We start from the raw sequence: 13,508 nt of genomic DNA on the forward strand, positions 1-13,508 counted from the left end.
GATGCTAAATCCCTCTGGGCTTGGCAGGTACTTGTTTGGAGACCAGCTTACCCTGGCAGTGACACACTGGACCCAGCAAATGAAAGACAGATGGGACAAATCTACTGTGATCAAAGCCTCTAGAAGAGATAATGGTTGCAGAGGGCTCAGAACTGATGGCTGCCTCTAATTCCACTGCTATCATCAGAGAAAAGACGTGGAGAGAGACTTTTTACAAGGACAGGAAGGGACAGAAGAAGGGGGAATGGCTTTAAACTGGCAGAGGGGAGATTGAGATGAGATCTGAGGAAGAAGTTCTTCCCCGTGAAGGTGCTGAGGCGCTGGCACAGGTTGCCCAGAGAAGCTGTGGCTGCCCCATCCCTGGCAGTGTTCAAGGCCAGGTTGGACACAGGGGCTTGGAGCAAGCTGCTCTAGTGGAAGGTGTCCCTGCCTGTGGCAGGGGGTTGGAACTGGATGAGCTTTTAGGTCCCTTCCAACCCAAACCATTCTGTGATATTATATGACACTGCTGATTCCATGTCTCCCTTCTGTCAGTTTAAAGCCATTCCCCCTTGTCCTGTCTCTACCTGTCCTTGTCAAAAGCCCCTTTCCAGATTTTTTGTAGGCCCTTTTAGGCATTGGAAACTGCCCTAAGGTCTCCCCGGAGCCTTCTCTTCTCCAGGCTGAACAAGCCCAGCTCTCTCAGCCTGTCTCCATAGCAGAGGTGCTCCAGCCCCTGGAGCATCCTTCTGGCCTCCTCTGGACTAGCTCCAACAGTCCTCTCATCTCAGGTAAGTGCTTAACTTGGGTACAATGAGCCAGCTCCCAGGGATACCTGCATCTCCCCATGCTTGTAGGAAGCTTAAATGACACAGTGTCTTGAGGAAGCAGTGCACTTGAAAAAACAGGGCAACACCCCCATGCCTTGGAGCTGCCCCAGCCACTGTGCAAAACCATTGAAGCCAATGGGAGACCCCAGACCAGGTTTGGGACCAGCATAGCACTCTTTTCCCAGGTGGACCACAAACCTGGGAGAAGCCATAGACCTACTGTCTGGTGAAAGCACTTCTGAGAAGGGTTGGGCTGTAGCTGCGCTTCAGCAGCCACACTTCGTGATGCAGGGAACATGGAAGCAACCTTGGATGGCAGTACACACTGAGAGCACAGTGAAAAGGAAAACAACCCAGGGCTCAAGGGAGATTAAAGGCAGAGGGGGGAAAATCCCTGCTGGTAGCACGACATTATGATTAAACTTGGGAAAGAGCAGAATTAATGCAGAGGAGGGGAGAGGGGAGGATGGGAGTGTCCAGCCCCTCATGTCTGGGAGCACAGGAATGTTTCTGAAGTTTGACCCAGTTCAAAGATCAGCTCTCACTGCCTGATCCCATCACAGATGAGCAGCCAGCAGAAGAGCTTATCATGTGAGCTCCAAAACCAGTTTATGATTATTTCCCTGCTATATTGGTACCTCCCAGATGCTGCTGGAACCTCACCAGTACCAAAGGGGCTTCATACCAAAAGCACAAAGCACTTTTATAAATACATCCATGCCAGGGTAAGGGGTTAATGTGGCTTTAAATACACAAAGAAGAGTGGCTAATATCTTTGCATGAACTTAATTAGATCGTTAATTAAATCTGTGCCATAACTGAGTGTCAGCCAGCCCAAGGGGTCCATAGTAACAGAGATAAAACGGATACATGTACAATTTTTATTGTAGGTATAATTACAGCTATTCTGCTCACCCATGTCTATCCAAACTAATTTGCCCCTTCATGAGCTCCATGGGAAGAGCTGAACAAAACCTGGCCGTTTGAAGACCCATGGGGCTTCCTAGACATCCATGGCATGCAGGCAGGACATTAGACCTGCTGGAGACTCAGCCTTTCTGGAACATAGGCTCAAGGCAAGGCAGGTTGTCCTGCTGTGGCTCTAGGCTTCAACATAAGGGTGTTGAATCTCAGCAGGCCTTAGCAGGAGATGCTCAACTTACAAGAATATACCTGTGTTTAGAAGTCTTAATCTGTGAGCTGAAGCCCTCCGTTGCTCTCTCTTTACTTCTCAGTCTGCTGCCTCAGACTTTCTGTCACCAAGATGTGTAAAAGACGGATTTATTAACAGAGACTGTGCCATTCAGGCCCACGCATGTATTGCAGGCAAAAAGAGCTATTCCCCTCCCAGGCTCCACAAGTCTCTTCTAAAGAGTGAAACTTTTTAAGTAACTTCCAGCATAGGTGTCATATCCCGCACAGGGATGTAAATAAATAGCTCTATCTTTATTTTCCACCCCCTTCCAGACCCCTGAAAAGTGACTCCAGAGGAGAATAAAGGACAAACTTCTGCAGAAAAGCAGCCCTGGGAGTGAGCTGGCTGGAGCCAGGAATGCCACAAGGCCCACATAAGACGCTCCTTTATTGCATCTTTCCAGCTTTGACTTCACTGTCTATTTTTAGCACAGCAAAAGGTTTAGGAGTTTCAGAGCAGTCATTTTAGCAGTGCTGGGAGAAGGTCTCAGCCTTGCCATTCATGACCCAGAAGGCAGATTCAGACGTTTGATTCATCTGGATGCTGTTTCCCAAGCACGGTGGCTGAGCCAATGGGTCACATATGTCTCCCGTCATGACATGGCAGTAAGAACTCCTGCTCCCCCTGGGGTGACTCATGGGCTGACAGACCCTTCCTGAAGCATGGAGGCTGGAATTACAGCTGTTCCCCCAGCCCCCTCCTTTCCTCTTTGTCCAATGTGTCATATTAAAGGATGATCAGCTTACACATGCTTCAGTATAGATTCCTTAGGCTTTGTAGCGCTGTGGCTATATATAAAGCCCTACGCTGGAAACTGAAGTACACAGACAGCTGCGATAGGAGCAAGCGCTTCACATTCCCACTGTGTCAACGGTCTGGAAGCAAGGGAGACCGTGAGCCCTGCTTTGAGCAAGTTTCTTTACCAGGGGCTTAGTTATAGATATATTCATAAATACATATCTATAAAAGAAGGATTGGGAAAAAAAGGAGGAAGAGCAGGTAGTCTTCACCATGGGTTTGCCTTTAGATCAAGCGGAAGAATTGCGTCTTTACCAGCAAACTCTTCTCCAGGATGGACTCAAAGACATGTTGGACCACAATAAGTTTCTGGACTGTGTCTTGAAAGTCAAGGGGAAAGAGTTTCCCTGCCATCGGCTGGTACTGGCAGCATGCAGCCCATATTTCCGAGCAATGTTCCTCTCAGACATGGAAGAGAGCAAGAAGAGGGAGGTCAGTTTGGAAGATGTTGATCCAGATGTCATGGGCAAGATCCTCCATTATATCTACACCTCTGAGCTGGAGATCACAGAGCAGAATGTGCAGGACATCTTCTCCGTGGCCAACATGTTCCAGATCCCCTCCATCTTCACCGTCTGCGTGTCCTACTTGCAGAAGAGGCTCTGCCTCAGCAACTGCTTGGCTATCTTCAGGCTGGGCTTGATGCTGGATTGTGCCCGGCTGGCTGTGGCAGCGAGGGATTTCATCTGTGATCGCTTTGCACTGGTTTCTCGTGATGAGGAGTTCTACCAGCTCTCCCCCGACGAGCTTATTGCAATCATCTCCAGTGACTCCCTCAACATTGAGAAAGAGGAGACTGTCTTTGAAGTAGTGATGAAGTGGGTGGGGACCAAGGACCATGAGAGCCGGCAGAAGGCCTTGCCTGTCATCTTTGAAAGCATCCGCTTCCGCCTCATGCCCAACGACTACATGAAGGACCACGTGGAAAAGCACGCCATGGTGAAGTCCAGTCCAGAGCTGCTCAAGAAACTGCAAATGGTGAAGGATGCCCAGAAAGGCAAATTCACTGTGGTGAGGAAGAAGAAAGTGAAGAAAAGCAACGAAAAGCAAGAGAACGACAATGTTGTCAACGGAGCAGTAGATGAGGAGGAAGATACAGAGGAAGATGCTCTCCCAGGGATCTTAAATGACACAATGCGCTTTGGGATGTTTCTCCAGGACCTTATTTTCATGGTGAGCGACAGTGGAGCAGTGGCCTATGATCCCACTGCCAACGAGTGCTATTTTGCCTCCCTGTCTACTCAAATCCCAAAGAATCACGTCAGTCTGGTGACCAAAGAGAATCAGATCTTCATTGTTGGAGGACTATACTACAACGAGGACAGCAAAGAGGATCCCATGAGTTCCTACTTCCTACAGGTACTAGCTTTGTTTTTCTTGTTTCCTTGACCACTTTGGAGCCTCACCAGTCTTTAGCATCCATGTGACAAAAGTAACATTCATTGTCATACGATACTAAAATGAAAGTTGTAAATGAAGGTGAAACATCTGAGATGCTTCACTCTTCTCCCTATATTTTTAAGGCATATCCCACCAAAGGGATCTTGGTAATTGGAGAAGGAGGCTTGACGGAGTAGGTAAAAGGAATAAGCCTTCCTGATTCAAATGCTGAATAGGGAACCACTTTGAACGCTGTATTTTGTCCAGCCCTTGCTGCTGGAAGGTTAGTGACATCATGTCTGGGTTCTGTTTTGCATCCTTTGTATTACGAATCCCCAGCAAAACCCAAGGGTGACTCTGCCATGTGCCAACAAAGGAACAGCAGCAGCTACAGCCACAGAGCAAACACCCCAAGGACAAAGGGTATATTTCCCCACCTAGCAGTATGTGCCACATTTCTAGTGCTGTTCTTGTCCCTGGATGTGTGCTGGGTCTGATCAGTCTGGAGAAGGGGAAGGGAAGATCTCACTGATGTCTGCAGCTTCCTCGTAAGAGGGGACACAGAAGAGGGATCCAGTCTCTTCTTGTGTTTGCACAAAGATGGGACAAGAGACAATGGCCACCGGTTGCAGTAATGGAAATTTCAGTTAGTTGCAAGGAAAGTTTTCCCAGCTGAGGTGGTGAGGTACTGAAGCAGGGCTCCAGAGAGGTCACAAAACCTCCATCATTGGAGACATTTAATATTTGACTGCACAAAGCCTTGCAACCTGCTCCCCCTCCAAAGTTGTGCCTGCCTGAGCATGGGGTTTGCTCCAACCCCAATACTCCAACCTAAAGCATTCCATGATTCTAAGCTGAAAACAGCAAAGATTTTATATTCAGCTCCCAGTTTGCCACTGACTCAGTAGCAAATGCCTTGGGTATCAGGTGGCTGTTTGTATCGCCTTGCCCACAAGAAGGGGACAGTGGTGCCGTCACAGCTTTCTGTGACACTCATGCATGGGAATTGCAGACAAGCCTCCCAGGGGTGGAAAGTGCCATCAGTTTCAAAGGTGTAATTTATTGCCATCAGTGTCATTACGTAACTTGAGGCTCCTGTACGAGCAAGAGAGCCTTTTTGAGACTTTTTTTTTTTCAGAAGAAACTTCACACAAATGTAGACAGGCAGCTATACAACAAAACTTTGAACCATCGTGCCAGTGCAGCAGCAACCTTCTGACTCTGTTTCTATCCTCCCCAGTTTCACATTCCTCCTGCTGAAGCCAGGACAGTTAGGTCAGGGATAGTTTAGACTTAAGGACAGGCACCAAAATACAAAAATGTTGATAAATCCCCAAGGCATTGCAAATTTTGGCAGGAACAAAAGGATCCTATTGACATTTCAGATGCAAGAGGGTATCCTTTATTTGTCAGTTCTAAGATTAATGACTTGAAAACAATGCTGAATCCATCAAGAAGCAGGAACTAACTATCCTGGTGATTGAGCTGCTCAGGATTGACTATAAATAACCCATATGTGGACCACAGATTACAAAGAGACAATAACCACAGGCACCCAGCTGAGGCCAAGTTTTTGGAGGCAACCCAGCAAGCTGAAGTCCTTTGGCCTGAGCCCACAGCAAACACTGCTTCAGGCAATGCTGCATCACAGCTCCGTCTTGCAGGGTCCCACCAGACTGGCCTCCTCCCTCCTCTGCTATATTTAATGTTTCTGCCCCAGTTTACAGTTCCCATCAAGCCATGGTGCACAGATTGCTCACAGCATCATAATCTTTCACATCCTTTTTTTTTCTGGTGGGAGATGAGGCAATGCCTTGATCTATAGATGTCCAAGGACCTGCAAGGATTTGGACATCTGATTTAATAGTGCTGTATGAATCAGTTTTCCCATCTATCCGATAGGTCTGGCACACTTTGGTCAGCAAGAAGAGTTCTGGTCTTTGCAGTACCGTCTCAGTTGTGCTGTACTGTGTTGGGTAGATAAGTATTGTGGAAATAGCTGTTATGCAGATAGACTCACGTACGGTTCATCTCATGAATTCACACACACTGAGGTGATACAGGACAACATCAGTATCTTAAGAAGCAGAGGTGTAGTGGAGCACGGTAACTGATCATTTGCCAGAAAGAAGAATAGGGGGGAAAAGAAGGGGCTCAGGAGAGTGAGCTGTGTAGCCAACATTGCCAACGCTATGCCGTACCTGGCAGAGATGGAAAGTATCAGGATGAAATCCTGTGGCATGGGTTACACCTGAAGAGGTTCAGGCAAAAATTCTAGGATTCAAGTGCTTCAGCAAATCCAGTCCCAGGAACTGTCCACTGTAGGTCCAACATGGGACTCTCTCCTCTGAGGATGACCAACCTTATTCTAAGTCAAGGCTTTGGTGCATAGGAAAGAATATATTCATGCTGCTGCATCTCTTCTCTTGTGCCTTGTCATAAAACTTATTTTATATGATATATGACTTGGAATTGCACTAAAATCTCCCTTCCTGACCAGATGGTAAGGCACAGGCATTGCAGGAAGTGCCTACTGGGGTGACCAAGCTGCACATGGGAATAGACTTTTCCCTCAGCCTCTGGGCCCTGATTTTTGCCAAGCAAATGTGCTGGGTGAGCACACACTTACGGCCATGTGTTTCCTTTCAGTATGACCATCTGGATGCAGACTGGCTGGGGATGCCCCCCCTGCCTTCCCCTCGCTGCCTCTTTGGCCTGGGAGAGGCAGAAAACTCTATTTTTGTGGTCGGAGGAAAAGAACTGAAAGAGGGAGAGAAGACTTTGGATTCGGTCCTGTGCTACGACCGGCTGTGAGTGTACACATGCGAGTGTGGGGTGGGAGGTGGCTTACAGGGGAAGGTGAAGCAGCTGCCATTGAAAACGACCCCTGCTCCCCAGGGGCTGAGAGTTTTCGGAGGCAGGGCTCAAGCTCTGCATCTAGATGCTGGGACCATTGGGACTATCTCAGGCTGTACCCTGGGGTGTTGAGCTGTCTGTGTCCAGCTGCTTCATTTATTGTAACTGAACCTCCCCAAGATGGAAGCTGTAATGGGGATATTATGTTATCAGGGACTGATCTTAGCAGATGTGTATGTGAGGCGTATACAGAGGAGTGAGAGGAGTTTTTCCTTCTGCTTTTGCCCATTGGTTGGAGATCCAGTGACATTCACCATGATCCCACCAGGAGTGGCTTTGAACAGGAGAGTTTGTTTTGGTAACACTCAGATGTGGCACTGAATGGACCAGCCTAATGGATATCAGGCTTAATATCCAATTATTTCTGGAGAATGGGCTCTGATCCACACTAGGTCATAACCCTTATTAAAAAGCACCATCCTTTTCTGCTCACAGGAGACAGAAGCATTCGAAGAGATGTTGCCAAAGAGGCAGAGCAGTAAACACTGACAAGCCTTTGCTTGGTTTATATTTAGATGTGTGTGTTTCAAAGTCTGTTTTATAGGCAAAGATTTGAAACCAGTTTCATTCCCACAGAATGGGGCATTCATCTGCCCCTGTGTCTGCCCCCACTGAGTGCTCAGGGGGTGGCCTGAATACTGATTTGAAGCTGGCAGAGATGTGATCAGCACCACTTGTATTTCTATCAGTATTTAAGTCAAGATTTCAACCTGTAACAAACCTGGAGAGGGCAAAGTGCTGCTCTACGGGATCAAATATTTGCCCAGATTGGTTGGCCAATTAGAAAACACTCTCAGTTCTTAAGTAAAATAAAGTGCTGGTCTTAGGGGCTACAGTCTACATGTATGAAAACTGGGGGCAAGCCTAGGCTACATGGATATGAACAGGCACCTGTTGAGAAATTGGTCAGCCCTATTTGGGTACCATTTTGGGGTTTCCAAAGCCTTACAGCTTCATCCTCCGCTGTCCCAGAACTAGCTCAGAGGCTTCATCACAGCCCTGCAGTGCAAAATGTAGATATACCCACTCCTGTGGGCCCTTGCTGAGTGCTGGCCGACCAAAGCACTTCAAAGTGGAAGGTGGTGGCCAAAAAACCATTTGCCCTCAGGATCTTGCACCCCTAAGTCTCATTGGTTTAAATTTTTTTCTGTCATGCAGAAATCTGCATTGTTTGTGTTCAGCTGGTAATGGCTGCAAATGAGGTGAAATCCTGGGAGAAGTGGGGATGTGGATCCAAAAACTTAAGAGCAGGGGATGCTGCAGAAAATAAAGAGTGTGGGCATGAACATTCTGCATATTTCATTTCCCCCCTTTTTTTTTTAGGATCACAGAATTCACTCACGAGCCCTATCTGATTGAAAACCTCCTGGTTTTGAGATTGAGTTAGGATCTGTGACCACCTCTAGGTTCAGAAAGTGCCGTGTACTCTAGGCCTCACTCAGAAAGATACAAATCCTTTTGTTTCCAATCTTTCTCTAATCCAGATCCTTCAAGTGGGGTGAAGCTGATTCCCTTCCCTATGCAGTCTATGGCCATGCAGTGGTATCGCACAATGGTCTTGTCTATGTCATCGGTGGAAAAGGAAGTGACAAGTAAGTCAAAAAGCAAGAGGAACTCAGGGAGTCATCCCCCAGGCTACTGTGAGTGCAGAGCATGAGTTGGTACCTCCCCGATGTGGATCCTATATAGGTTAAGAGGGTTAAAAGTGGTATGAGATGTGGATCCTTCCCTCTCAGCTTGCTTCTGTGACTGCAGTCCTTCCTAAGCCCTTAGAAGTCCCACCATCAGGGGGATGGTACTGTCCTTGCAGGAAAGGGAATATATCAACCCCTTTGCTCATAATATAAATGTCACAGGGATTGCAACAGGCACTGAAGAGCAAGAAACTCCTTCACATTCAGGGTTTCCTGTATCCGACTTCTTGTGGAATAGTGCGTTCCTAGTAGTCAAATCCAGATGGGTATTTGCAATAGGGGTGAAAAACCTCATCAAATCTGATCTCCATCCTGCCTTCCTGCAGGAGATGGGCTCAGCAGAAACAGCCTCTCTTGGGGAGTACTGCAGCCATTGCTTTACAAGGCAAAAGTGTGACTGCAGAGCAAAAGCGCCAAAATCCAGCAAAGATAGGTTCTGCTCTGAAGGGATTTTGGTTTGAAAAGTGTGAGCGTGCATACATTCACATGCCTTACATTGCCGTCATGGGGACAGGGATGCTGCTGGTCATATTTTGCAGCATCAAGCTGGATCAGGAGCACTGAAACACTGTCTTGATGGCTACGTGCAAGTTTCTGAGAGGCAGTTAGGTACATGGACCCATATCCAGCTCTGTGAGCACTATACCGAACTTTCAAGACTCCTACCCAAAACTAGCACAGCAGAAGGGGATATGTTTTACACACAGATGATGTCTCCAGCCATGGGCATCTTTGTGTGGGTACCCAAGCAAAGGCACGCATGGTGATGTGGAGGAGAAAAATCCTTTCTAGAGACCCCATGTTCTCCCAGCGGGCATCCCCAATCTTCTATGTTGCAAAGCTACCCTTGGCAAATGATCAAGGCTCCTGGTCTCTCTCATCTTTCTCTAGGAAGTGCCTGAAAAAGATGTGTGTCTACAACCCATCCAAGTTTGAGTGGAAGGAGCTGGCTCCCATGAAGACTGCCCGCTCCTTGTTTGGAGCCACTGTGCATAAGGACAAGATCTACGTGGCAGCTGGTGTGACTGACTCCGGCTTGACCAACTCAGTGGAAGTCTATGACATTGCCACCAACAAGTACGTACCTGAGCACAGCTTTGGGGGGGGGGGGGGGGTAGGTAGATGAGGAGCTACAGGTGTACATTAAGCAACTTCCAGCCATTCTGGAGTTTGCTTTCAAGCCCTGGTACCATTACTCACAGTCTGTACTCCTCGGACAGCTGGGCATCATCAATGCTACTGCAGCCTTGCAGCCGCAGGCCCACTGCTGGGGCATGCTGGTCCATGCCAGGTATGCTTCACAGCTCACTTAGTGCAAAATGAAGCTGAACTATGATGATAGAGAGAGGTATCTCCAGCAACAGTTGGTGCACGATCCCATCCCAGGGAGACCTACACAGGCTAAACCGTCACTAGTTAATTCAGTCATCGATTCCTGATTTGAGGCCAGCCTCAGCATGGGGGTAGGCAGGGTGCTCTAACATGTCCCCTCTCGCTACGTGGCAGGTGGGACACCTTTACTGAGTTCCCGCAGGAGCGCAGCTCCGTCAGCCTGGTGAGCTTGGCTGGGGTGCTCTACCTGCTTGGAGGCTTCGCCACAGTGGAGACAGAGTCAGGAGAGCTGGTGCCAACGGAGCTGAATGACGTTTGGAGGTGATGATCTTCCCCAGGGCTGTCCATGGGAGCATGGGGGGGATGCTAGTGGGAGCCACTGGGGGAATAGGTAGTTTCGGTCTTTCTTGATGCCTTCAGTGAGTTGGTTACACCAGCACAATGCTGGATGCTCACAGAAGGGTCTGTGGGTGAGAAGTTTGCCCTGTGCTGTGCTGGAGGGCACATTAAGTGATTCAGTGATCTCTCCCAGCCTCATATAGCAAAGTACCAGGGAAAATCGGCTCCTTTAGCTTTATTGCTGCATTGACATTTTGCCTGGAGCTGGTTCCAGACCTCCCCTTTGGTGTGAAGCAGCATTTCTGCAATGCATCCTCTCCTGGGGAAAGCCAGTACTCAGGCTGGAAATCTGATAGTCTTATGTGTGATCAGACAAGTGGGCAGAAAGCGCTTTCTGATGGCTGCCAATAGAGCGTTAGCTGCTCCTGTCCTTCCCATATGTAGCTCTAGAGCACCCTCAGCAGGCACCCACTGGCCCTCACCATGGATGTTCAGTCTCGGTGCCACCAAACCCTTTCCCAATGGAAAAATCTATCTTCCCTAGTGAGACCATGTGCTAATACCCACGTCCCCTACCCTGGTGCTGCAAACCAGACCAGGGCTGAAAGTCCCTGTGCAGCTTCCACAGGTATCTCGTGGCCAAATTATGCCTATGGGCCATCACACCATGGGCTACCACTACCACGGAGAGCAGCTGAAGAGGAGAGAAGCTTTCCTCACCATAACTGTCTGTCTGTCCCCAGATATGATGAAGAGCAGAAGAAGTGGGAAGGGGTCCTCCGGGAGATCCAGTACGCCTCTGGTGCCACTTTTCTTCCCGTGCGCCTCAACGTTTTGCGCCTAACAAAGATGTAGCAGAGCCTGATTTATTTATTTTCCATGGGGGTATGGGGCAAGGAGGGATGGGGGGACGTGAGGCCGTGCTTATCAGCACAGAGATGTGGCATCGGCATATTGTGTAGGACATTGCATCTGTGATTGGTACCTTTTTGCTTAAATGGGAAAGGGAGGAAATTATCTTGAAGCCCTATGGGAACCTGAAGATGCTCACAAGATAACTAGAGAAGAAGGGTTCTGGAGCCTGCAAGGAGCTGGGGTAGACTGGGAAGCATGGAGCAATGTGTTGTTCCACTATCACTAGACAGGACAAAAAGATTATACGCTTGTTCTGCTTCTTTCTCCATGCTTTCCCTATCTTCTCACCTGCTGCTAAACCTCCCCAGCTGACAGTGAAGGCAGAAAGTGGGTCCGAAGGGACTAAGTTGACATTCCCCAAGGAAATGGGCCTATGAAATATTTCCCCACTTAGGGTAGCTGTGAACACAGTGCTAGAGCCCACCTTGGAGAAGAAAAGGAAGGGTAGGAGAAGTAGTAGAGGAGAGACCTGGGGGAAACTTGATGAGTTTCCCAGTGATGAGGGTTGTTGGAACAAGACAGTTAAAGGAAGAGAGCAAGTGAGCATGGGCAGGAGAAACACTGGAAGCTGCTGTGAAAAGAAAAGAGTCTTAGGTTTTTACCTCCTCCTTGGCTTTTGGAGGCCAGGAGATGAGGGCTGCAGGAAGGGAAAAGCTGTGCAAGTAGCAGGGTAGGAAAGCAGGGAGAGATGGGAACAGGAGGCCATGTGCGTTCGTCTTCAGCCATTTGGGCTCCTCACCTTCAATCACAGATTCCAATGTCCTCACCTGTGGATGGACAAGTGCTGTTTTTCAGGGAAAGGTTTTATATTAATGCTGTTTCTCTCATTTTTAATGTTATGACTTTTGTTTTTTTTTTTTTAAGGGTATTCTAGCTTGCTAGGTTCATGGAGATCTCAGATGTGTTTGGCTCTAGGAGAGCCTCCTACTGAGGAAAAATGCATATTTATTTTAAAGTTATCCATAATGATGTTTTGATAGAAACATGACTGTACTGGCAGCAGGACAAAGATCTGCTAGAGCAGAAATCTCCTCATGCCCACACCATCTGACCAGTGGTTTATTTAAAAATAAATTATTATGCTATTTCAGAAGAAATCTCCTGTGTCTGTGTTAATAGAGCTGTAACTGAATGTCCACAGCAACTAAACAGAAGGAGCAAACAGTGATGAACATATGCAGCAAGCCAGCTCCGTGGAGAGCCCTAGCAGAGCCCCAGCTTTTATTCTTCTTATTTTTCCCCCAGTTTGGGAGCTGAAACTTTAGCATTCATATCCTTACAGCTATTCTCCAAAGATGGGAGAAGTAGAAGCTTACTTAGGATTAGAAGGAAGCTGGTGCCTACATGGTTTGATACCATGAACAGGAGTGATAATCAGTAACAAAAACACCACCAAATACAAACCTTGCAAAATAATTCCCTGGAAGTGGCATGAAAATTATGGTATCACAAATCGTATCTGGCTGATTCATCAGGTTCAAAATGCAGCACAGAGAAACTCAAACAAGTTTGGAAGGAAAGACAATTTGGCATGAGTAAAGGGACCAGAGTCTTGTCCTGGTTTCATTTTAAGGATTTAAAAAGTTACAGGATAATCTCCTTAGAGGGCAATCACATCAGAAGAGTAATGAAATATTTTCACAAGAATAAATCCAAGGTGACTGGCTCTCACAAAATAGGTTATAATAAAATAAAACCACACAAAAAAAAAAAACAACAAAAAAAATACCACAAAAACCTTTGAAGCTATCAAGCATGTAAAAAAAAAAACAAAACAAAAAATCACATTCTACCCAGTTCTGCAGAAATTCTTGTGGACAACTCCCAAGTTAATTGAAGCTGAATCTGCCAAATGAAGAATAGCCTATGGCAGCAAAGAAATAGAAAAAAATAAGAAGAAGAAAAAAGAAATCCATGCATAGAATAACAATTTCTCAACAGTCATTTATTGCAGTGGCAGGACACCACCTCCTGCCTGGGATTAGACATCAACACCTTTGCTTAAAGCTCTTCTTGCTGGATGCAGAATGGCAAGCTGTTCACACTGGGTCCTAAGAGAGGGTTAATCCCCGTCCACCCACTGCTTGGCTCTCCTGGGGGAAATCTGAGCCCTTTAAATTCAGTGGGGAA

General features: G+C 47.4%; 1 protein-coding gene across 1 annotated transcript; it reads left to right on the forward strand.

Annotated features, from left to right (window-relative positions):
* Window positions 1-2,761: 2,761 nt before the first annotated feature.
* On the forward strand, window positions 2,762-12,475 carry KLHL40 (kelch like family member 40). The gene is made up of 6 exons (XM_062603932.1): window positions 2,762-4,161; window positions 6,832-6,992; window positions 8,583-8,690; window positions 9,684-9,869; window positions 10,299-10,445; window positions 11,207-12,475. The coding sequence occupies exons 1-6, from the start codon at window positions 3,016-3,018 to the stop codon at window positions 11,316-11,318; spliced, it is 1,860 nt and encodes a 619-aa protein (XP_062459916.1). The 5' UTR covers window positions 2,762-3,015; the 3' UTR covers window positions 11,319-12,475.
* Window positions 12,476-13,508: the final 1,033 nt, after the last annotated feature.

The sequence above is a fragment of the Pezoporus occidentalis genome, unplaced genomic scaffold (genome assembly GCF_034315485.1).
Source record: "Pezoporus occidentalis ecotype Australia unplaced genomic scaffold, CSIRO_AGI_Poc_V1 ctg82, whole genome shotgun sequence".
Classification (NCBI taxonomy): domain Eukaryota; kingdom Metazoa; phylum Chordata; class Aves; order Psittaciformes; family Psittacidae; genus Pezoporus; species Pezoporus occidentalis.